General features: G+C 44.5%; 1 protein-coding gene across 12 annotated transcripts in view; it reads left to right on the top strand.

The window, feature by feature from the left end:
- Window positions 1-1,075: 1,075 nt before the first annotated feature.
- The window catches only part of AK2 (adenylate kinase 2), a 30,023-nt gene continuing 5,754 nt past the window's right edge, over window positions 1,076-25,344 (top strand). For 2 of the 12 annotated variants that reach the window (XM_025385612.1, XM_025385595.1), the window contains exons 1-6: window positions 1,150-1,325; window positions 6,088-6,205; window positions 14,264-14,389; window positions 17,425-17,535; window positions 17,668-17,762; window positions 24,513-24,585. In XM_025385612.1, the coding sequence (XP_025241397.1) occupies window positions 14,315-14,389; window positions 17,425-17,535; window positions 17,668-17,762; window positions 24,513-24,585 (354 nt within the window). In that variant the 5' untranslated portion in view covers window positions 1,150-1,325; window positions 6,088-6,205; window positions 14,264-14,314. Of the gene's footprint in view, window positions 1,326-6,087; window positions 6,206-14,263; window positions 14,390-17,424; window positions 17,536-17,667; window positions 17,763-24,512; window positions 24,586-25,344 lie in introns of all 12 variants that reach the window. The other 10 variants (XM_025385572.1, XM_025385564.1, XM_025385545.1 and 7 more) reach the window with 7 other exon arrangements.

Below are 25,344 nucleotides of genomic sequence, written 5' to 3'. Positions count from 1 at the left end.
ATTATTTCCTTATCCAAGAGGGTAATCGCTTTTGAGAAAAACTATCTTTTCCTGACTTTAAAAGGTTAACGTTTTTCTTATTATAAAGGTAAAACTTGTTTTAAACTTATTAAGAATGTACTATAGAACTTTTAAAAATAAAATGTACAAAGCAGAGGTGCTCCTCTAATCACACTACACAACGGTCTCCACTTGTAACAAACAAAATAGGGATTTTTTTTTTTTTTTTTTTTTTTTTTTTTTTTTGGAGGAGGGACGGAGTTTCACTCCTGTTGCCCAGGGTGGAGTGCAATGGTTCAATCTCGGGTCACTGCAACCTCCGCTTCCCGGGTTCAAGCAGTTCTCCTGCCTCAGCCTCCCAAGTAGCTGGGATTACAGGCATGCACCACCACTCCCAGCTAATTTTCTATTTTTAGTAGAGATGGGGTTTCATCATGTTGGTCAGGCTGGTCTCAAACTTCTGACCTCAGGTGATCCGCTTGCCTCGGTCTCCCAAAGTGCTGGGATTATAGGCGTGAGCCACCGCGTCTGGCCAAAATTCGGATTTTGTTGTAACTGCAATTTTGTATCTTGCTTGGCGAACATTTTCCTGCATGATACAATTATCTTATACAACAGGGGTATTCCAGGATACAAATGTGTTGTAATTTATTTAATTGCCTTTATTTTATGGTTTGTCTCGGGCTTTTGGGCTAAGTGTTGCAATTAACATCTTTGTTACACGAATCTTTTACTCGTATCCTTGATTTTACCCATTGAATTCGTGGAAGTGGAATTGCCGGACCAAAGAGTATTTGAAACATATTGCCAATTTGTCTTCTAAGAGTGATTTTACCCATTTAAACTCCCACGCGCAATTTAATAGGATTTCGATGGAGTTGCTGGTGTCATCAACCGTCAAACGACGAACTATACCTTTCCGCCAGACCTCCTGTCCTCCTTCGCGTTTTCCCGCCCACTCCGCACACCCGCCGCCCTCAGTCCATGCTGGCCCGCCCCTTCCTTAACACGCACCAATTCTGTCCAATCAAAAGCAAACTTCCTCAGTATCGCCGTGCAGTTGGTAAGGTGAAGTGTCCGTCGTGCCCAGGGGCGGGTGGAACGGGCTGACGGACGCGGCGATGGGCCAGTGTGAGCGGCGAGTGGGACGTGCGTGGCGTGCGTGCGTTGGCCTGGGAAGCACTGGACTTGTGAGGTGTGCGAGCTGGTAGCAGTGAGAGACTTCGGCGGACATGGCTCCCAGCGTGCCAGCGGCAGAACCCGAGTATCCTAAAGGCATCCGGGCCGTGCTGCTGGGGCCTCCCGGGGCCGGTAAAGGCACCCAGGTGAGCGGCAGGACTGGGCTTGGCGGCGGAGCCTGCCCAACTCCAAGGTCAAGGCGGCCAGAGATCCAGAAGCCCTGGACCTGCCTGGAGCGGGCCGGGCGCTGAGGCCTGCGGGGAACGCTGGCCGGGGTCTCGGTTCTGGTGAGGCATTTCGGGGAGGGTCCAAATTGGAGATCGGGACAGTCTGAGTTAGCATTGGAGTGGGCGAGGGATTCAGTGTTGAGGTGTTGTGTTAGGGAATCTAAGGGCCGATTAGTTCCACTAAGGGGCTGGAGACTGGAAAGATTTGAGGGGTAGAGTGAGCCCTGGGCCGAAGCATCTAGATTACAGGCTGAATGGAGGCAATTAGCTTTATGGCCCAGGTTCCCTGCGAGTTGGAGGTGAATTGTCCAGAATCAGGGTTATATTCCAGGCACTGGAGGTCGGGAGATTTTGATAATGATTTATGACTTAGGGGGAGGGGAGGAGGAGCATCTCCAACACGTGGGGCGGAGAGCTGACATGTGCTGTGTGAGCCAGTTGAATAGAGATGGGAGGAAACCTAAGGCTCCCCCTGTTTGAAAGTTGCAGGTTAATGTGTACAACTGGTTTATAGCCTGGAGAGCCATGAGTCGCACTTTGAGTAGTGTCCACAATAAGAGTTGGGAGTGCTCATGGGACCTGGCTTGGAGTTAGGACCTGAGGCTACTGAGGCTAAGCAGTTTGGGATGACTCAAATGATTTTAGATGAGAAGGAACTTGAATTTTTTTTATTTTTTATTTTATTATTTTTGTTTGTTTATATCTTCTTTCCCTTTGGTTTTTAATTTTTTTCCTTTTTAAAAAAATTTTGTTGTTGTTTGTTGTTGTTGTTTATAGGGAACTTGAAATTTTAACTTTATCAATCAACAGGTTAAAAAACAGGCCCAGAAAGGTCAGGTGGCTTTCCCAAGTTAGTGAAATGAGTTTCATGAGCCTGAGACCTCAGGAGCCATGGAGTTAGAGTCTGAAGTTACCGTCTGCCCTAACAGGCAACAGGGGCCTCACTTGGCATCTGGGCCCCTTCTAGATCTGGGACATAATGGGGCCATAGGTTAGGGTTGGGATCGATGATCTCATTTAGGATCTGGAAGCCCATAGGTTGGATTATCGATGTCCCCTTCTTGCTTGGGGTCTGGCATGGCCCCTGGGGCCCTAAGCCTCTGTCTCTTGCCTGTTGTTAGGCTCTAAAGAGGGAAGTCAGCTCCCAAATGAAAGGGAATCTGGGGACTGCCCTATGCCCGCTTTTCTCCTCCTAGCACTTGCCAAGTTTTAAAAATCTTGGCAAACAGACCATCTTACTCATTCTTGGTACCCCCTGTGGCACATTACTTGTCTCTTGGGGGGTTAGTGGAAGCGGATGAATGTCAGATTAATGTGGGTGTTAAGGAAAGAAGTTCTGGAACACTTCATTCATTCCTGTGACCTGGGCACTAGGTCAGAAAAGACAATTTTCTTTTCTCTCCACAGACTGAGATCATTCTTCTTTGGAGCTTACCTGTACCTGATCCCTTTATCCTTTATCCTCAGCATTGTTGACATCTCTTTCCCGTTGCTGCCACACTTATTTATTGGGTAATCTGCAGCTTCGGGATGTTTAATCTTAGACTTTGCAGACTTTTACTGTGAGTGATCAAATATAATCAGAGTAGCTCAAATGCTTCGTTGTTTTTCTTTTCTTTTCTTTCCTTTTTTCTTTTCTTTTCTTTTCTTTTCTCTTGAGACAGGGTCTCCCTCTGTTGCCCAGGTTGGAGTGCAGTGGTGTGAACCCAAGCGATCCTCCCACCTCAGCCTCCCAGGTAGCTGGGATTACAGGCACATGCCACCACGCCCAGCTGATTTTTAAACAATTTTTTATAGAGACAGGGTCTTGCTATGTTGCCCAGGCTGGTCTTGAACTCCTGGACACAAGTGAGCTTCCTGCCTTGGCCTCCCAAAGTGCAGGGATTATAGGCACAAGACACTGTGCCCTGAGATTTTTTTTCCTTAACTCATATTGAAGTTAATAATTTCAGTAATTATGGAATGAACAACCTGTCCTAGTATAGTACTGGTACAAGGGTTTTATAATCTAGCAAGCTACGTAACTTCTGAGCCTCAGTGTTCTTACCTGAAAAATGGGGATAATACCTACCTTGCTCATTCAACATTTCATGAGCACCTAACATTGGAGATAAAGCATCGGGCAAGACTGATAAAGTTCCTGCCCTCATCAACTAAACATTCACAACGATACTGGAAGATTATGATATATATATGTGTGTGTGTGTATCAAGCACCCACAACCTAGATGACAACCTGTTATATAGTAAGTACTCAGTAAATTTTGACTCCCTTTTATCTTAGTAACACATCTCCCCTCCCCTCCTTCAACTTGGATGTATTTCAGTGTAAGACATGATTTATCAGGAAGTTTAGAAGAACATTATATTAATGAGTTGATTGATAAGGGTGCATGATGGTGAGAGTTGGTCAGAGAAGGCTTTTTAGAAATAGAGGAGATGTGATTAGAGCTGGGAGTTGAAAGGTTAAGATTTACACAAGTCATTTAACCTCTGTACACTTTCCAGAGTTGGAACAATAGGAATATTGGTGGTTGTATGTATTTTTGTGGAGTTTTAAAAAAAGTTCAAGCCTGGGCAACGTGGTGAAACCCCATCTCTACAAAAAAATGCAAAAATTAGCTAGGCATGGTAGTGCATGCCTGTAGTCCCAGATATTCAGGAGGCTGAGGTGGGAGGATCACTTGAGCCTTGGAGGCAGAGGTTGTAGTGAGCTGAGATCTCACCATTGTGCTCCAGCCTGGGCAACAGAGTAAGACTTTGTCTCAAAAAAAAAGATCATAAATCAGAGGTTGCAAATGGTAGCCTACAATAACATGTAGCCTGCAGAGACATTCCATACACCTTAACTTTTTATTATGAAGAATGTTGAATACACAAAAGAAGACAGGATGGTATAATGAGCCCTTACCCAGCCCCAACCATTAACTGGTGGTCATTGCTTCTCCAGCCATTCTCCCTTCACAAATTATTATAAAGCACCTCCCAGGCATCATAACATTTCATTTGTAGATGTTTTAGTATGTATTGCTAAAAGATAATTTTTTAAAACATAAGCATAATATCCTTTAAAAAATTAACAATTTTTATTCAGATTTTCTTTTGTGTTACCAATGTGATCATTTTACATTTCTTTTGTTTATTTATTTTTTTACAGACAAGGTCTTGCTCAGTTGCCCAAGCTGGAGTATAGTGGCCCAATCATAGCTCATGGCAGCCTCAATCCTCCCACCTCAGCTTCCTGAATAGCTGGGATTATAGGTGCATGCCACCATGCTGGCTAACTTTTCTAGTGTTTTAAAGATGGTGGTCCTGCCATGTTGCTCAAGCTGGTCTTGAACTATTGGGCTCCTCCCTCAGCCACCCAAGTAGCGGGGACTACAGGCATGTGCCACTGTGCCCATCCTTTCTTTTAATTTATAAGTTCCCCTTCTCTCTTTTTTCTTATGGTTTTGCCAAAGAAATGGGATTATTTTTCCTGGGTGTATTATACCACTGTCTGGAAATTTTCGGTTGTATTTCTCTGGTGTACTTAACATCTTCCTCTGCCCTCTCTTTCCTGTAAATTGGTGGTTTATTCTTAATTACTATATACTTAATTCAATTCAGGTTCAATTTTTTGGCCCAACTACTTCACAGGTGGTGGGTGCTGTGCTGTCCCTGAGGAGGCACATGGTATTTGCTTGTCTCTGTGGTGTTTATAGTCATGCTGTTCAGTGTCTAGGTTCAGTAATTCATTATGGATGGTGAAATGGTGGTATTCTAATAATTTTATTGTTCCCTGGTCATTTATTAGCTGAAATATTTCTGTAAACAGAAACTTCCCCTCATCTACTGTTTGGTTACCCTGTGATGTGGTTGGTATAGAAAAGTCAGGATAAATGCTTCATTTATTCTCTTTGTCAGCTTTCAAAATAGTAAGTTGACCACAGAGCGTTTTCAGTTATGCAATTTCTCTTAAAAATCCAGAGCTCCAGTTTCTCTTGAGAAACCAGAAGACCTGGCAGTGATGCCTCCATTCCAGTGTGGCAGCAGTCACTTGCAGTTGTATGGCATTGCTGCTTTGGATGGTCTGTGTGTCTTCCTGTCCCCTGCACGGTCCTCTTCACTGCCTGTTGCTTACATTTGACTCATTTCACACAGTTGCATTGCCTGCTTGGCTCCCATTGGCAGATGTTTGCAATCTTACATGAAAAATCCCTAACCTGGGGTTAGTGCGTAGTGCCTGCTCAGTAATGTTTGTTTTCTTCTTGCTATACTTTGTTATACCTGCGTAACTCAGTATTTTATATGCTTTATGTTGCATGGCTGAAATAGTTTCCTTTTAAAACTCCTTACTTTTAACTAAAGTAGTTAAATATTTCAAAACTACCCGCTTATGCATCAATGTAATGTTTTAAAACATCTATAATACCTGGGTTTGTTGTTTTATTTAAATAACTTTATTTCCTTGCCTCCCTTTTGGGGTTGGATGTTCCTTCGGTGTGGTCAAAACCAAAGGTATGTTTCTTGTTTTTCTTTTTTGCCAGCGCCTCCTCATTTCTTCCGTGTGTCAAACTTATGCCCAATTCTTCGAGGCCAGGCACGCTTAGGCAGTCTTATGGGTCAGACGCATCCATTATGTCTTTGCAGTGATACTCGCAACAACTCTGAGACCCACACTCTTATTTCCCCTTTTACAGTTGGAGAAACTGAAGTTTGAATGGCTTGTTCTCTAGGCTACATAGCAAGTAATTTACAGAGCTTGCATCTGAATGACTCCAAAGCTCCTGCTCTTTCTGCTGCTATCTACTGCCCCAGGTTAGATTTTTCTCCTACCCTATGCATGTCAGGAGGGAGTAATAATTTCAACATAGTCACCCATTGCTCAGTTATGTGACAGGCCCCCAAGCTAAAGATTTTACATGCATCATCTCATTTAATCCTATAACACTAGGAGAGAAATCCTTTTTACTGACAGAGAAACTGAGGCTCAGAGGCTGTATCTTGCCCCAGGACACACATGTAGTAAGTAGCAAAGGTAGGATTTGAACTCATGTCTATCTGACTCTTGAGTAGTCATTATTTTACATTGTTGCTGTGTAATCTAGATGCAGAGGCAGAAATGAATAAGAATGGAAAAATACATACAAATGCAGGGTGCCAGGTGGGAAGCATCAGATGAGTGACTTTGATGAATGTTGGGTTAGTTCAGGAATAAAACAAGAACTACAGGCCGGGCGCGGTGGCTCAAGCCTGTAATCCCAGCACTTTGGGAGGCCGAGACGGGCGGATCACGATGTCAGGAGATCGAGACCATCCTGGCTAACACGGTGAAACCCCGTCTCTACTAAAAAAATACAAAAAACTAGCCGGGCGAGGTGGCTGGCGCCTGTAGTCCCAGCTACTCGGGAGGCTGAGGCAGGAGAATGGCGGGAACCCGGGAGGCGGAGCTTGCAGTGAGCTGAGATGCGGCCACTGCACTCCAGCCTGGGTGACAGAGCCAGACTCTGTCTCAAAAAAAAAAAAAAAAAAAAGAACTACAATTTGCTGAAGGTCTCCCGTTCATCCTCCTATTCACCCAGTGAGGCTGGTAATGATTTCTCCAATAAGTTAAGAGACAGCTGAAATGCAAACACAGGTTTCTGGGATTAAAAAAAAAAACACAAAAAAAACTTAAGCTATAAGATACCTAGAAAAAGGTGCAAATATCGTAAGTGAACAGCTTGATTTATTTTACAATGTGAACACATTTGTGTAGCTTACACCCATTGTCAAGAAACAGAATATTGCCAGCACTTTGAAGTCCTCCTTGTGCTCCCTTCCAGGAGGATAGCCACTAAGGCTCTGTGGGTTGTTTGTCTTAAAGCCTTATAGTGTCATGGCTAAGAGCTAGGGCTTGGTGATCTGGCCTGTTGCCAGTTCTTTTACTAGCTCTGTGATCTTGGGCAACTTAGTCCCTGAATTTCATCTGTAAAATGCAGTTAAAAATAGTTTCTACCTCATGGGTTCGTTATGTGTTATGCATACTAAGTACCGTAAAACAGTGCATGGAAAATTGCTTGGCATGATGCAGATGCTGAAAGTTAGTTAATGTTAATATGATTCCTCAGCGGGAGAAGGGGTAGTTGGGGAGGTGTTTTTGTTTTAAGAGACAGGGTCTCACTCTGTCACTCAGGCTGGAGTGCAATGGCACGGTCATAGTTCATTGAAGCCTCGAACTCCTGGGCTCAAACGGTCCTCCCAACTCAGCCTCCTAAGTAGCTGGACTACAAGTACCTGCCACCATGCCCAGCTATTTAAAAAAAAAATTGTAGAAATGGGGTATGACTGTGTTGCCTGGACTGGTCTCAAACTTTTGGCCTCAAATGATCCTCCCAGAGTGCTGGGATTACAGACGTGAGCCACTGCTTCCAGCCCAGTTAGGCTTTTGATGGGAGAAATGTACTCAGAAGTGTAGTACAGAAAAGGCTTAGACCAATATTGGAGCAGAGAGGGCATTCCTGTGGAGTGAGGAGCTTGAGTTGAGGTCCTTGGAGAGGCATTTATGCTATGTATTTGGGAACCATGCATAAGAGCAGTTTGTCTGCAGTGATGCAGTACGTAAACACAGGGCACTTGTGGAAGTAAGTTGGGAGGGCTTGGCAGGTTTTAGAAGTTGATTGTGGAGGACAGCTGAGTGCCAGGCTAAGATATTTGGGCTCTTCCCCTATTGCACCACAGAGATGTTGAAGGCTTTGGAATGTGTATGTGTTGGGGGGCAGGTAGCATATCCAACAGTGTTTTAAGATATCAGATGAGTGACTTTGATGAATGTTGGGTTAGTTCAGGGATAGAACAGGAACTACAATTTGCTCCAGGTCTCCCATTCATCCTCCGATTCTAGCTGCATGTGTAGGAACATTGACAGCAGCAATGACAAAGACTGGAGGCACAAAGGTGATTGTGCCAGGCACAGTGGTATGCGCCTATAGTCCCAACTACTCCAGAAGCTGTGGTGGGAGGATTGCTTGGGCACAGGAGTTTGGGGCTGTAGTGTGCTATGCTGATCAGGTATCTGCACTAAATTCAGCATCAGGCTGGGTACAGTGGCTTGCGCCTATAATTCCAGCACTTTGGGAGGCTGAGGCAGGCAGCTCGCTTGAGCTCAGGAGTTGGAGACCAGCCTGGACAACATGACGAAACCCCATCTCTACAAAAAATACAGTAATTAGCCGGGCATGGTACTGCATGCCTGTAGTCCCAGCTACCTGGGAGACTAAAGCAGGAAAATTGCTTGAGTCCAGGAGTTTGAGGCCACAGTGAACTATGAACATGCCACTGCACTCTAGCCTGGGCAACAGGCAATAGAGTGAGACCCTATCTCAAAAAAAAAAAAAAAAAAGGTTCACCATCAATATGTTGACCTCCCAGGAGCAGGAGACCACTAGGTTGCCTAAGGAGAGGTGAATCGGCCCAAGTCAGAAAAAGAGCAGGCCAAAAATCCCATACTGATGTGTGTAGTGGGCTAACACTTGTGAAGCCACTGTGCTCCACCCTGGGCAATATAACAAGACCTCATTTCTTAAAAAAACCTAAGGAAAAGATGATGGTTGCAAGATGAGAAGACAGGTGAATTTGGGATTAAACCAAATCTCTAGGACTGATAGTTTTCCTTTATTTCCTAATTGTCAGGCCTATGCTGGATGTTTTTGCATATATAATCTTATTAAATCCCCTCAACAGTTCTGCAGATAGACACTGTTTTCTGTTCTATGGATAAAGAAACCGAGACCTTAGGAAAGGTAACGTAATTTGTTCAGGATGATGCAGTGAATAAACAGTAGAGCCCGTTTCCTAACCCAGATCTGTACCACTACAAAACTCAGTCTCTGCCACTACATCAGGGCTTCATAAACTGTATATGCATCAGAACCTGAGGTGCTGCTTGAGAGCCACTCAATCATAAACTTTAAAGGTGGGCCTAGCAAATGCCCCAGATGATTGATAATACACTGAAATTTGAGAACCACTCAGCCCACCATGCTCTCTCTCTAGTGGTTTTAGCATTCCCATCAATTATCCCAGAGTCCTCCACCCCACAGAGTTTTCATAGAGGTGATGAGCCTGTTTCTTGGGCTCAGCAACAGTCTTTGACTCACAGCAACAGACTGTGACTGAGTGTGGACTTCAGACCCCTACTCTTCAAAGTGTAGTTTAGAGCCTAGCCACTTATCCAGGCCGGGAAGTTTGCTTGAAATGCAGGTACTTAGGCCGTACCCTATTGAACCAGAGTCTGCATTTTTTTTTTTTTCTTTTTTTTGAGACGGAGTCTCGCTCTGTTGCCCAGGCTGGAGTGCAGTGGCTGGATCTCAGCTCACTGCAAGCTCCGCCTCCCGGGTTCACGCCATTCTCCTGCCTCAGCCTCCCAAGTAGCTGGGACTACAGGCGCCCGCCACCTCGCCCGGCTAGTTTTTTGTATGTTTTAGTAGAGACGGGGTTTCACCGTGTTAGCTAGGCTGGTCTCAAACTCCTGACCTAGTGATCCACCCGTCTCGGCCTCCCAAAGTGCTGGGATTACAGGCTTGAGCCACCGCGCCCGGCCTTTTTTTTTTTTTTTTTTTTAAGACGGAGTTTCACTTTTGTTGCCCAGGCTGGAGTGCAATGACCCGATCTCAATCTCAGCTCACCACAACCTCCGCCTCCTGGGTTCGAGCAGTTCTGCCTCAGCCTCCCTAGTAACTGGGATTACAGGAATGTGCCACCACGCCCGGCTAATTTTGTATTTTTAGTAGAGACGGGGTTTCTCCATGTTGGTCATGCTGGTCTTGAACTCCCAACCTCAGATGATCTGCCTGCTTTGGCATCCCAGAGTGCTGGGATTACAGGTGTGAGCCAGTGTGCCCGGCCGGAATCTGCATTTTAACAACATTCCTCCAGTGATTTAGAATCTGTGAATGGCTGCTCTAAAGCATAAGTTTGAAGTGTGAGGGCACTATAATAAAGTTATTTCATTAAGTTTCTGTAGTCTGTAAATAAAGAGTAATGCAAAGAAGAAAGACTATGGAAAGGAGCCGTTTATTTATTGAATACCTACTGCATGTCTGATGTTTTTGGTACTTTATTTCATTTATCCTCATAAAAACCCTGTGAAATAGTCATTATCCCCATTCAACTGATGAGGAAACTGACACTCTGAGAAGTTAAGTACTGAGCCCAAGATCACACAGCTACTGAGTGCCTTAGCTAGGAATCAAGTATAAATATCTGTCTGACTTTGAAACCCATACATGCTCTTTACAGCCTACCACACTGACTCCCAGGCAACAAGCAGGAAATGAAAGAATTAGTTTTCTTTTCTTTTTTTTTTTTTTTTTTGAGACGGAGTCTCGCTCTGTCACCCAGGCTGGAGTACAATGGCATGATCTCGACTCACTGCAACCTCCATCTCACGGGTTCAAGCAGTTCGCTGCCACGGCCTCCTGAGTAGCTGGGATTACAAGTGCCCACCACCACACTCGGCTAATTTTTGTATTTTTAGTAGAGACGGGGTTTCACCATCTTGGCCAGGCTGGTCTTGAACTCCTGACCTCAGGTGATCCACCTGCCTCAGCCTCCCAAAGTGCTGGGATTACAGGCGTGAGCCACTGTGCCCAGCCAGGAATTAGTTTTCTTCCCTATTGGTGTGTGTTCTTTCATCCAGCTGTAGAATCCAATCACCTGGAACAGTGCATAAGAGTCCTGCAGTTTGGGAGTGACAAAAATAGAACAGGTTCTGTGCTGACAGCTCTTCTCTGGTGTTTTGGTCAGCCTTTCCACTTGAGCAAGCCTGACCTCCAAATTGTTTACCCAGGTTAATTTCAACAGCAATGAGAAAGATTGGCAGAAAGCACTCTCTGGATATATGGCCACAGTGCCAGCCTGGTTTTTCATTGTCAGGGCTCCTGACATTCACTGGTTTTGCAAAGTACAGAATTTTGGTGTTGTTTTGGTTTTTTTGGGTTTTTTTTGGTTTTTTTTTTGAGACGTAGTCTTGCTTCTTCGCCCGGGCTTTATCTCGGCTCACTGCAACCTCTACCTCCTGGGTGCAAGCAGTTCTCCTGCCTCGGCCTCCCAAGTAGCTAGGATTACAGGTACATGCCAGGAAGCCCAGCTGATTTTTGTATTTTTAATAGAGATGGGATTTCACCATGTTGGCCAGGCTAGTCTCGAACTCCTGACCTCAGGTGATCCGCCCACCTTGGCCTCCCAAAGTGCTGGGATTACAGGCATGAGCCACCACGCCTGACCCAAAGTACAGAGTTTTTAATGCCTTCTCTCTAGATTCCATTTTGCTACGAAGTCATTTCTTTACTTTAACTGAATCAGTCCGTGAATCAGAAACCAACCCTATCTATGTACCTTTTATTGTGTGCACCTAAGCATGCACCTAAGAAAACTCCCAATTGTATAAAAATTAGTCAGGCATGTGGCGTGTGCCTGCAATCCCAGCTACTGGGAGGCTGAGGCAGGAGAATCACCTGAGCCCAGGGAGTTTGTGGCTGCAGTGAGCCGTGATCGTGCCACTGCACTCCAGCCTGGGCGATAGAGTGAAACTGTCTCAAAAAAAAAAAAAGAAAGAAAGAAAAGAAAACTCCCAGTGAACTGATTTGTTTGAATTGGGATCTAAACCTACTTAGTTTATAAAACAATTGGACAGAAAAAGCTAAGATTGAGCTCCTTGAACTGATTTTATTCCTTGTGAATTCTGCATTCTTGTTTTCCCCACTGCAAAGCCAGTGTTGAGCTGTCTAGGGTCTCTCCCTGTTCTAATTCTGCATTCTCATATATAGTTCACCAAATATAAGCTCTTTAAGAACATAGTCTATGCCTTTTATTCATCTGTTTCCCAGGCTCCCAACAGGGTTCTTGGAAAAGGCATTAGTAAATGTTTTCTTTCTGTATGAATGAATGTAGGATTAGGACAGGGGTTATGGTAACAGCCAGTGCCCACTGAGTGCTTACTATGTGCCAGGGCCTGCAAATACTGAATTCTATATAGTCTCATCAACCCAGTGATATAGATACTATTACCATCTCCATTTTACTTAGAGGAAATTTGAAACTTAGAAAGGTGAAGTGACTTCTTAAGTCAATTTTACGTAATGGTTAGTGGACGTGGAGTCTGAAAACCAGGTAGTTTAACTCTCAAGCCTATGCTCTGGACCAAAATGCTATAATGCCTCCTAAAACTAGTATGTAAGTGCTTATTATATGCCAAGTACTCCTTGTATATATCTCAGCTAATCCTCACAGCTACCTTATGAGATGGAGCCTTTTTTGCCTTCATTTTATTTTTTATTTTTTATTTTATTTATTTATTTTTTTTTTGAGACGGAGTCTTGCTCTGTTGCCCAGGCTGGAGTGCAGTGGCACAATCTTGGCTCACTGCAAGCTCCACCTCCTGGGTTCATGCCATTCTCCTGCCTCAGCCTCCCGAGTAGCTGGGACTACAGGTGCCCACCACCACACCCGGCTAATTTTTTGTATTTTTAGTAGAGATGGGGTTTCACCGTGTTAGCCAGGATGGTCTCGATCTCCTGACCTCGTGATCCGCCCGTCTCGGCCTCCCAAAGTGCTGGGATCACAGGCATGAGCCACCACACCCGGCCTTGCCTTCATTTTAAACAGTTAAGGAAACTGAAAAGTGAGGTGGCCAAGATAATACAGCTGCTTAGTGACAGGGAAGGGGGAAAACTCAGTTCTGCCTGGGGGCAAACAGCTCGTAGTTGCCTCCCTGACCCAGTAACTGTAGTACATGGCAGTTACACATTCATCCCTTTGCAAATGTTTATTCAGCACATGTTAATGTGCCAGGCAGTGTGCCGAGTACATTATATACATGACCTCATTTAAACCTCACAGCAACCATGTGAAGTGTTGGTACTATTTTTATTCTTCCTGTTTTTTGTGTGTTTTTTTTTAAGATGGAGTCTCACTCTGTCACCCAGGCTGGAGTGCAGTAGTGCAATATTGCCTCACTGCAACCTCTGCCACCCAGGTTCAACCTATTCTCCTGCCTCAGCCTCCCAAGTAGCTGGGATTACAGGCGCCTGCCACTGCGCCTGGCTACTTTTGTATTTTTAGTAGAGATGGGGTTTTACCATCTTGGCCAGTCTGGTCTTGAACTCCCGACCTCAAGTGATCCACCTGCCTTGGCCTCCCAAAGTGCTGGAATTACAGGCGTGAGCCACAGTGCCAACCCCCCTGCCCTTTTTTTTTTTCTTTCTTTTCCTTGAGACGGAGTCTTACTGTCGCCCAGGCTAGAGCTGGAGTGCAGTGGTGCAATCTCGGTTCACTGCAACCTCTGCCTTCCGGATTCAAATAATTCTCCTACCTCAGCCTCCTGAGTAGCTATAATTCCAGGCACACGCCACCACACCCAGCTAATTTGTGTATTTTTAGTAGAGACGGGGTTTCACCATGTTGGTCAGGCTGGTCTCGAACTTCTGACCTCGTGATCCGCCCACCTCAGCCTCCCAAAGTGCTAGGGTTACAGGTGTGAGCCACCGTGCCTGGCAAGTCTTCCCACTTATAATAGGGAAACTGAAACTTACTTGTCACTAGTGTGTTGAGTGGAAATAGCGATAATAGCTAATATTTATGACTGCTTCCTGTGTGCTAGTTGTACTGTTTCAAGTGCTTTACATATATTATTTCATATAATTCTTACCATAACCCTATAATCATTGTACGTTAGATTGTAACATAAGGTGCTTTTATCCCCATTACAGGTAAGGAAGTAGGCATTTGCCCAAGTTTACATAGCCAGTAAGTTGCAGGGCCAGGTTCACACCTAGGTAGTCTGACTCCACAGCCTGTAATGTAACTGAATCTTGTTTTTTGTCTTCCTCTCCATAGGCACCCAGATTGGCTGAAAACTTCTGTGTCTGCCATTTGGCTACTGGGGACATGCTGAGGGCCATGGTGGCTTCTGGCTCAGAGCTAGGAAAAAAGCTGAAGGCAACTATGGATGCTGGGAAACTGGTAGGTTTGGTGGTACCAATGAGTGTTGATATTCCTCAGAATCTAGATCTGCACTGTCCAATATGGTAGCCACCAACCACAGGTGGCTATTTAGATTAATTTAAATTTAATTAATGTAAAAATCAATTCCTCAGTTGCACTAGCCATATTTCAAGTATTTACCAGCCTTCACTGGTACAGAACTTTCCATCATCAAGCAAAATTCTCTTGGACAACCATGTGCTAGAGGGTGTTTTAACAAAGTGGCAGATTATAGGAATTTTATTTGTTTATTTTTTTTTGAGACAAAATCTCACTCTGTCACCCAGGCTGGAGTGCAGTGGCGCCATCTTGGCTCACTGCAACATCTGCCTCCCGCGTTCACTCCATTCTCCTGCCTCAGCCTCCTGAGTAGCTGGGACTACAGGTGCCCGCCACCACACCCGACTAATATTTTTGTATTTTTAGTAGAGACGGGGTTTCACCAAGTTGGCCAGGCTGGTCTCAAACTCCTAACCTCAGGTGATCCACCTGCCCTGGCCTCCCAAAGTGCTGGGATTACAGGCGTGAGCCACCGCGCTTGGCCTTACAAGACTTTTTAGAGCGCAAGTTACTTTGTTTGTTCTGAATTTATGGCACTCATTCATAGTATTCTTGAAGTTTTTCTGTGCTGATGTATTTTGTTATATACCCAAATTTTAGAGCCAGAAATGAAACTGCTATCCTAGGCCAGAACTCAGAGATGTATTCAAGAGAGGATTTAGGAAGTCACAGAAGTGTTTTTTTAACCTGCTTTGTGGCTCTGTGTTCTGTTTCTGTACCAAAGCAATTACTTCGCAGTTGTGACAAAGGTAATCCTTTCTATTTGGGGACTATAATTGCATTTTCTCTCTTTTTTTTCCTGAGACCCAGGCTGGTATGCAGTGGCGCAATCATGGCTCACTACAACCTCGACCTCCTGGGCTCAAGTGATCCTCCCACTTCGGCCTGATGAGTAGCTAGAACTACAGGCACACATCACCATGCCCTGCTACTTTTTGTTATTGTTGTAGAGACGGGGTCTCACTGTGTTGCCCACACTGGTTTTAAACTGAGCTTAACCCGGGAGCAGTCCTCCTGCCCCAGCCTCTCAAAGTGCTGGGATTACAGGTGTGAGCTGCCATGCCCAGCCACATTTTCTCTTTCTTTAGGCCAGTGGACCTGATTGGACAAATACAATCTATTATTTTCTGGCACTAATCAAAGAAGATCTCTAGATTAATTATAACTGAGTTATTCTGGAACTTGGCCTCTGAGAATCACCTTCAGATGTCATTTTGTGCTTGGTCTTCTGGTCTTTTTTTTATCTTAGAATGTTAGTTGGGGAAGGAACTGGGCTTTGCTTTAATTCTCAAGTTACCTTCTGTTAGGCTTTGAGATTCTGTAGCCGTATCAAATGATACCTCTGCCTGCCCACCTGCCTGCCCATTTCTCTAGTTTTCCCTTCATGTAACTGAATCTCTGAGTCAAACCAGAAAGCTAGATATTTTGGACTTTGAGTCTTGACAGAAGACTCTGTACTAAGAAAAAATTGAGACGTGGCAATGAAATTGCTTATTTCCAACCTTCACTTAGTTGCAGAGCATGTACTTTGTCCCCAAGTTCACAGTTAGCACCAATAAATAAGACCATTAGCTGCCAAGATGGGCAGGTTTCACTACAGGCTGGAGACCTTTCTTTCTATAACAGCCCAAGAGAAAAACTAGTTTCTGCCGGGCGCAGTGGCTCACGCCTGTAATCCCAGCACTTTGGGAGGCCGAGGCGGGTGGATCACGAGGTCAGGAGATCAAGACCATCCTGGCTAACATGGTGAAACACCGTCTCTACTAAAAATACAAAAATATTAGCCGGGCGTGGTGGCAGGCGCCTGTAGTCCCAGCTACTCGGGAGGCTGAGGCAGGAGAATGGAGTGAACCCTGGAGGCGGAGGTTGCAGTGAGCCAAGATCACGCCACTGCATTCCAGCCTGGGCAACAGAGCGAGACTCCGTCTCAAAAAAAAAGAAAAGAAAAACCAGTTTCTAAAAACTGGAAGAGGTCCTCATTGGGGTTTTAGAGAGACTCAGAAGTGTGTTGGCTTTGGGCTGGATGCAGTGGCTCACTCCTGTAATCCTAACACTTTGGGAGACTGAGGCAGGCAGATCACTTGAGGTCAGGAGTTCGAGACCAGCCTGGCCAACATGATGAAACCCCGTCTCTATTAAAAATACAAAAAATTAGCTGGGCATGGTCCTGCGCACCTGTAGTCCCTGCTGCTTGGGAGGCTGAGGCACGTGAATCATCTGAACCTGGAAGGCAGAGGTTGCAGTGAGGGGAGATTGTTCCACTGTACTCCAGCCTGGGCAACAGAATGAGACTGTCTCAAAAAAAAAGAGGGAAGAGTGTTGGCTTGGCTCCTTAGTTCCTTGGTTCTGACCCACTCTTGCCAATTCAGTGAACTTCTATTTTTCCTCATGTCCAGGATGGCCCAGATGTGTAACCAAGTACACACATCAGTCACGTTACTGTTAGCCTAATGACAGCTGTGAAACAGGGAAAGCTGATGCCTGTGTTTTGGTCAACCCCATTCTCTCCTGGCACTCTCTCAGGTGGTCTCTCAGCCATTTGTCCTCACATTTCTTGTGCCTTGAGGATCACTGATTGCTGATGAACTGTTATCTGACAGTTTGGACTCTGGACTCTAGTGGCAGGAGGGGCCTTCAGGACCTGAGATACAAAGCTCTCCTGGTGAGGTAACAAGTAATGGAATCTGTCTTCCCTCACCCAGATTTTTTGGGATACAGGGGAATTTCAAGAGATGAGAATGTGCATTTGGCAACCACAGAGATAAAATTGTGAAACTGGATCTTCCAAATGGAGCCATTTCACATTTGCTCTTATTTTTGCTTCCTTGGGTTCAAGAAAACTTGCTGTTTAGTAATAAGGTTATATACACAAACTTTTGGCTATGGAGTTGGGCTAATGTCAGTCACCTAGGTAATGGATTTAAACCCAAGGCTATTTTGTTCCTAACTTCCAGGTGAGTGATGAAATGGTAGTGGAACTCATTGAGAAGAATTTGGAGACTCCCTTGTGCAAAAATGGTTTTCTTCTGGATGGCTTCCCTCGGACTGTGAGGCAGGCAGAAATGGTGGGTAGCTTAGTTTTTATATTACTTCTGTATGAGAGCACACTCTTGCCCTTTGTTTTCTCTTAATTCCTTTGAAGGAGATGGGTCTGACCAAGCTCTGGTAACTTAGGTGGGCCACACATTCTTTTACAGCTCGATGACCTCATGGAGAAGCGGAAAGAGAAGCTTGATTCTGTGATTGAATTCAGCATCCCAGACTCTCTGCTGATCCGAAGAATCACAGGAAGGTATTTGTCCCTTGAGGGTCCCTTTTCATGCTTCTCAGAGCTTTGTCAAACTCTGAGAATTGCTCGTGCTTAATCCCAGCCATGAAGCTTAGTGCCATATCCATTTCAACACGGATTGATTTTATTTGGTGACATCCACTGAAGTGGTGAGATGGGATTGGGATATGGAAAGAAGAGCAAGGGATTTGAAGTCAAACAGCATCTCATTCTTGTCATTTTTTTTTTTTTAGACGGAGTCTCACTCTGTCTCCCAGGCTGGAGTGCAGTGGCGCTATCTCAGCTCACTGCAACCTCCGCCTCCTGGGTTCAAGCAATTCTCCTACCTCAACCTCCCAAGTAGCTGGGATTACAGGTGTCTGCCACCAGGGCTGGCTAATTTTTTTGTATTTTTAGTAGAGACAGAGTTTCACCATGTTGGCCTGGCTGGTTTTGAACTGACCTCAAGTGATCCGCCTGTCTCGGCCTCCCAAAGTGCTAGGATTACAAGCGTGAGCCACTGCTCCCAGCTCTTGTCGCCTTTTTTTTTTTAGTCTTTTTTTTGAGACAGACTCTCACTCTGTCACCCAGGCTGGAGTGCAGCGGCACAATCTTGGCTCACTGCAACCTCTGCCTCCCGAGTTCAAGTAATTCTCCTGTCTCAGCCTCCCAAGTAACTGGGACTACAGGCATGCGCCACCATGCCCGACTAATTTTTGTATTTTTAGTAGAGACAGGGCTTCACCATGTTGGCCATGCTGGTCTCAAAACTTCTGACCTTAAGAGATCCACCCGCCTTGGCCTCCCAAAGTGCTGGGATTACAGACGTGAACCACTGCACCCCCCCTCTTGTCACTTTTTAACTGTGACCCTAGGCACATATCTCAACCTGTCTGAGGATGTTTCCTCATCTGTAGAAGGGGGTTGATAACACCTGCTTTGAGGAGCTATTGCACGTGTTAGGTAATATGAAATGCATAGTTCAAAGCCTTGCCTATATTAGGTGCTTAAGAAATGTTAATTTCTTTACATGTGTATCTCCTCCATTTTAGTGCTCCTTAAATCTGATTTCAGCTGGAGTTGCCATACTTTGCTGGCTTTTTATTAATTATAAAAATCATATAACCATCTGTACAAAGTTTAGAAAATGGAGGAAGAATTTGCTTATAGTACAGCCACTTTGTGTGTGTGTGTGTGTGTGTGTTTTAACATGTTTGTTTCTCTATAATAGCATTGAACACAGAAATGCCTCTGCTTCTGGATTCGTTTGTTCTGACAGACCAACACTGCTTTAGGCTACGGTTTTCTTTACCCTATTTCACTAATCACTGCAGTCTGCTTTGTGTCTTCCATAAGTATGTCAGAAGCTTTCAACTGCAAATGGACCCTCCATTCCCCTCTTTATCATGGGCTGTAGCTTTTTTATGTCTTTGTCATTTTAATGGTGTCTCAGGAAAGTGGTCAGCCCACCATCTTAAACCAGGCATCCATGACCATTACTTTTAATTGCTGTGTGATATTTCACAGTAGGCAAAACATTGTTAATTTCCTTATTGTTGTATATTTGTGTTTCTTCCAGTTAGCCACTGTTAAAATGATACTATGGCCATCATAATGCATGTAAATTTTTGGATTAGGGAAAAAATGTTTTCTTATTTCAGACGTTATTACTTTGATTTCCTAATGAGGTTGAATGTCTTTTCCATGTGTTTGTGGTCCACAACTTCAAGGACAGAGACAAACATGTGAATAGACAGTACAAGGTTAGCACTATTATCCTGGAAAGCAATATGAAATACAGTGGGCTCTACTTTGTATTCATTTTCTTTTCAAATGTCCAGGTTACATGTCTCTGGCTATTCCATAGGCTCCTTTAATGCAGGAACTTCTGTTTCTTTGTATCCCTACTGGGCACACAGTAGACAAAGTTGATGTAAGTCAAGAAGCAGTAGGGTTAACAGTAAAGACATCACTAGGCCTGGGGTCTCTGAGGCACCAAGCACATATTAGCAGAACCAGGTGACACTGGGGACCTTTGATTCTATGGGCCCAGCTTCCTGTGTACCTGCTTCCTGCATAGCACAGTACTAGACCCTGGGAGCAGAGGACCACAAGAGGCTCTAGGATAACCATATAGTGATGCCCATCTCTGACCTCAGAGAGTCGTGTATGAAACTTTGGCTGTTCAGTGTAGTAGGAAGTCCAAGAAGAAAGCCTGGGGACAGGGAGGAAAGGCTGCCTGGGATAGAGATAACATCAAACTCTTCCTGGATGAAGAGTATTTCAGTGAGACTTTCCCAGAAGGGAGTAGAAGGCAGAATGAGTATGGGTTAGGCTTTCGCTGAGGCTAGTAGCAGATTTGTCTGCCCAGTGGCCTTGGGGGCAGGATGGTAGAAGGAATGCTGTTGAGAAGAGCTTTACTGGGGAGATCTGCCAAACCAAAGAGGGTAGACTTGATGGAGTTCAGGACTCATGAGATATTCTCGAACCACTGGGTGTTGTGGCAAAAACAGTATTCTAAGAACATTAGCTTGGTCCTGGTGTACAAGGTAAATTAGGGCAAGGATAAACAGATAGGGATACCATCTAGGAGCCTGTTTATGATCCACATGATGTGATGGAGGTTTCTAACTGAGGTTGGGTGGGAGAGAACAGAGAAATTCTGAAGAACAAACAGCAGGGTTGCTGTAAAGGGTAAAAGAGAGAAGACTCAGTCCCTCCATTTGGAAGTAGGTAGTTACTGTAACTTCCTCCCTCATGGAGAGAAGGACCTCCTTCCTCACAGAGCATGTCACTGCTGAAGGTGTTTTTCCAAGTTTACCCAGCAGATGAGTGGCAGGGTTAGCCCTGGAAGCCTGCTTTCTGCCTCCTAGTCAAACATGTTGATGGTTAGAAGAAAATGAGGCAGGAATTAGTCAGTTTAATACAGATCTTGTTTTTGTTTTTTGATTTTTGTTTTTGTTGTTGTTGTTGTTTGTTTGTTTTGAGACAGAGTCTCACTCTGTTGCCCAGGTTGGACACAGATGTTAGCTGTTTGGAGATGCTGGGGAATGAACCCCAGACCTCACACAGGATCTTTTTCAAGTCTGAGATGATACGGACCCCATTGTAACAATTTTCTGAATTAGTTCTGACCTCACTTCTAGTAATTTTGAGTCATTGTTCTGTTTCTTGAATATGAATAGTTGGTGGTTGTTTTTTTGTTTTTGTTTTTGTTTTTTGTTTTTAAACTTATTCTATATTGTCTCTCTCATATCCTAATTATCCTACCAGTTGGCTCTCTGGTATTATCTTAATACCTGTTACCATCCCAATTTTGTGGATGAGAAAACAGGTGTTTAAAGTGTCACACTGAATGTTGGGCACAGTGGTTCATGCCCGTGATCACAGCATTTGGGGGGGGCCTAAACAGGAGGATTACTTGAGGCCAGGAATTTGAGACCAGCTTGAGCAACATAGCAAGACCTCGTCTCTACTATAAAGCAAAAAAAAGTTAGCCAAGTGTGGTGGTATGCACCTGTGTTGGTGGTCCCAACTACTTGGGAGGCTGAGGTGGGAGGACTGCTTGAGCTAGGAAGGTCGAGGCTGCACTGAGCCGTGATTAGGCCATTGGACTCCAGCCTGGGTGACAGAGCAAAACTCTATCTCAAAAAAAATAAAAATAAAGTATTATACTCACAGTAGCAGTGATTGTAGATTCCCAGCCCTGATGGTACCGCCGAGCCAGACTCAGTGGCCCATGGAGCTATTTTGGTTGGTACTTGAGACCAATCCCATTTTGAGAACTTGGAGAGTGGGGTTTCTTTCATTTACCAAAAGTGGTATTTGTGAATGGCAAAAGAGCACTGTATGGGAGTCATATTTGTTGCAGCCTGGCTGCTATGTGCCCTGTGCTCTCTAGAAGGTAAAAAAATATCCTGGTCCACATCTCATGCCCCTAGCCCTTCCCAAAGTTGCTGCTGCTGAGCCTAGCAGCCTGCTCTCTCCTCTCCGTGGGTCTCCCAGTGGATGCCATTTCTGAATGAATGCGTCAGAGGAATCCTTCCAGGCACTCAAATACTGGAAAGTGCAACCTCACAGTACATGACTGCAGTCACAGGCACCTTTTCTCCATTGTCCAGTTGGCCTTCCATATCCATGGATTCAAGCATTTGTGAATTAAAAATATTCAGAACCAGACTGGGTGCGGTGGCTCACACCTGTAATCCCAGCACTTTGGGAGGCCAAGGCGGGTGGATCACGAGGTCAGGAGATCGAGACCATCCTGGCTAACACGGTGAAACCCTGTCGCTACTAAAAATACAAAAAATTAGGTGGGCGTGGTGGCAGGTGCCTGTAGTCCCAGCTACTCAGGAGGCTGAGGCAGGAGAATGGAATGAACCTGGGAGGTGGAGCTTGCAGTGAGCTGAGATGGCGCCATTGCACTCCAGCCTGGGCGACAGAGTGAGATTCCGTCTCAAAAAAAAAAAAATTCAGAACATAACCACCAATAAATATAACGTGGGAAAGCTGAAGAAAATAAAAAATAATACAAGTTTTAAAATGCAGTATAGCAATTATTTACATGGAATTTACATTGTATTAGGTATAAATAATCTAGAGATGATTTAAAGTATGCAGGACAACCAGCGTGGGCAACATGATGAGACCTCATCTCTACAAAAAATAAAAAAATTAGACTGGGCGTGGTGGCTCACGCCTGTAATCCTAACACTTTCGTAGGCCGAGGTGGGTAGATCACGAGGTCAGGAGTTTGAGACCAGCCTGGCTAATATGGTGAAACCCTGTCTCTACTAAATATACAAAAAATTAACCAGGCTTGGTGGTGGGCGCCTGTAGTCCCAGCTACTTGGGAGGCTGAGGCAGGAGAATGGCGTGAACCCGGGAGGCGAAACTTGCAGTGAGCAGAGACCACACCACTGTACTCCAGCCTGGGTGACAGAGTGAGAGTCTGTCTCAAAAATAAAATAGAAATAAAATAAATAAAGTACACAGGAGGATATGCATAGGTTATATGGAAATGCTGTACCATTTTATATCAGGGACTTGAGCATCTGTGGATTTTGGTATCCACAGAGGGGGCTCCTGGAACAATCCCCCCGTGGATACCAAGGGATGACTGTATAGCTTATTTTCTCTACTGTCACCTCCCTCCTGCCCATAATCCAGTGCCACTTTATGCCATAAATGGACCATCTTGTCCCCCAAAATATGCTGTGGTTAACATAAAAGAAAGCACATTTTACAGAGGTGCTACTTCAATAACCTAAATAGAATTGAATAGATTATTTATTTATTTATTTTATTTTTTTGAAACAAAGTCTTGCTCTGTCACTCAGGCTGGAGTGCAATGGTGTGATCTCGGTTCACTGCCACCTCCACCCCCAGGTTCAAGCGATCCTCCTGCCTCAGCGTCCCAAGTAGCTGGGATTACAGGTGCCTGCCACCCTGCTAAATTTTTCATATTTTTAGTAGAAACGGAGTTTCACCATGTTGGTCAGACTGGTCTCAAACTCCTGACCTCAGGTGATCTGCCCCCCTTGGCCTCCCAAAGTGTTGGCATCACAGGCATAAGCTGCTGGGCCCAGCCCAAATATTGCTATGCCTGCCAAATGGTGAAAAATATTAGGGAGCTCTAGTCTAATAGACCTTCATGAGAAGAGCAACCATTAGTTAAATAAGCAAACAAACACTTGGTTGGCAGAGAATTGAAAAACCACAGAACTGAAGCAAGGCCTGGCTGCTGAGCAGAGCTTGACCTGCCTCCTTTCCTTAGGTTGCTAGGCTCCTGTGGTGTGGCCATTCCCAGTCAGGAACATGGGCTTGTTGCCTGTGAGGACTCAGCAGAGATGCAGCTACCTGCTGTACATTCAGTGCCAAATAAATGCCTTTTATTGAACTCTATATTCCGTAACTTGTTTAATAAGTCATTTTTCCTGATGACTTGAATATTGCTAACCCTGAGTTAGGGTTAGCAGCCAGGCACATAGCAGCCAGGCTGCAATAAATACGACTCCCACACACTGTTCTTTTGCCATTCACAAATACCACTTTTGGTAAATGAAAGAAACCCCACTCTCCAAGTTCTCAAAATGGGATTGGTCTCAAGTACCAACCAAAATTCAAGTCATCAGGGTTAGCCTATCTTTTATTTGTGTGATCGAAAAGATGTGTTGCATTATCTGGCAGTGTTTGCATCCATGGGAATTATTTTTCCTGGTAGTACCTTCCTGGTTTTGTAACCAAACTAGGTTAGGAAATAGAGTTCATTTATTTGTCCTCTGTCCCCCATAGCACTTTGTACAAATCTGTTAAAGGATTATCACGTTTGTTATTTATTTCCACATTTGTCTCTCCCACTAAGCACTACTTGTGAACAGGGATCATTACTCATTGCTTTGTAGCCTCTGAATTCAGCTTAAGGCTTGAATGGGATACTTATTAATGTTTGTCGAGTAAATGGGTGAATAGAATAGATGGCTGTGTGAGACCAGCACCAGAGTTCCTTCTCTCAAGTCCTGAATTAGGTAGTTATGCCAGCCCGTTTGCTCTTCAACCAGATACTCATGATAATGTTCGGTCAAAATAGAAAATATACTCTGCCACTGGCATAAGCTCTCCTGAAAGCCCAGTTATTTAGCTGGATTTTCTGTTGGGTGCTGGGTCCTTGCATCCAGGGTCCCTGTCTCTGCTTGTCATTCCAGAGCCCCCTAGAGTGGAGTGCAGGCGCGTACTATCAGTTAACCTAACTCATATTCATTTGCTGTCTTTCAGGCTGATTCACCCCAAGAGTGGCCGTTCCTACCATGAGGAGTTCAACCCTCCAAAAGAGCCCATGAAAGATGACGTATGTAAACTCAGACAAAAAATTTCCTTTTCTTTCCTTCTCCTTTCTTCACTGTTTTCTTTTTCCTTTATTCGTTCCATCTTCCTTTTATTTCTACCATTATTGCTAACTTAGTCATGAAAAATAACACTATCAAGTAAATCATGGCCTGTGTCAGATCTGTTCAGTGTCTCCTTAGGTGGTTTATTGCTTGGCCTCAAGGTTGCTACCAGTGGTGCCAGCTTTTTGCAGTGCCCAGATTGTACCTGTCTTCTGTCAAGAGCAGCCCCTTTCTGGCATCATGGCCACCTAAGTGATCAGCTAATCAGGAGAACGTTTCTTAAAAGCCTAGAATTGGAGAGTGGGAAGAGTGTGGCACTGAAGAGAAGTTTGATGACCAGTTCTCCAGAAAAATATTCTCTTTTTATAGTTACTGCGGCTGTACTGTGTCCTGGGGTTTCATACATGGTCACTGCACCATTTGCCATAAAGAGTCTATATGGTCTGTTTTAAAGCATGCAGACAACAGTAAGAATTTCCTGGGTTTACCTTCGTCCTATGAAACAAGTTCATTAGGTCATCCAGGTTCTATAAATACAGGTTCCAGAACCGTTATGGCAACATAGTCACATTTTGCAAAGCTGCTAATTCTGCCATTCAAAGTTCTTTCTCATTTTACTTGCCACTTTTAAAATGTTGATGGGTGACACTCTAGTACATATGCTAAATATTTAAGCAACTAAGATTACAACTGCTAATGTATCTTTGATTTTGATGTAT

The sequence above is a fragment of the Theropithecus gelada genome, chromosome 1 (assembly GCF_003255815.1).
Source record: "Theropithecus gelada isolate Dixy chromosome 1, Tgel_1.0, whole genome shotgun sequence".
NCBI classification, from domain to species: domain Eukaryota; kingdom Metazoa; phylum Chordata; class Mammalia; order Primates; family Cercopithecidae; genus Theropithecus; species Theropithecus gelada.
This window is presented reverse-complemented; position numbering and strand designations above follow the sequence as displayed.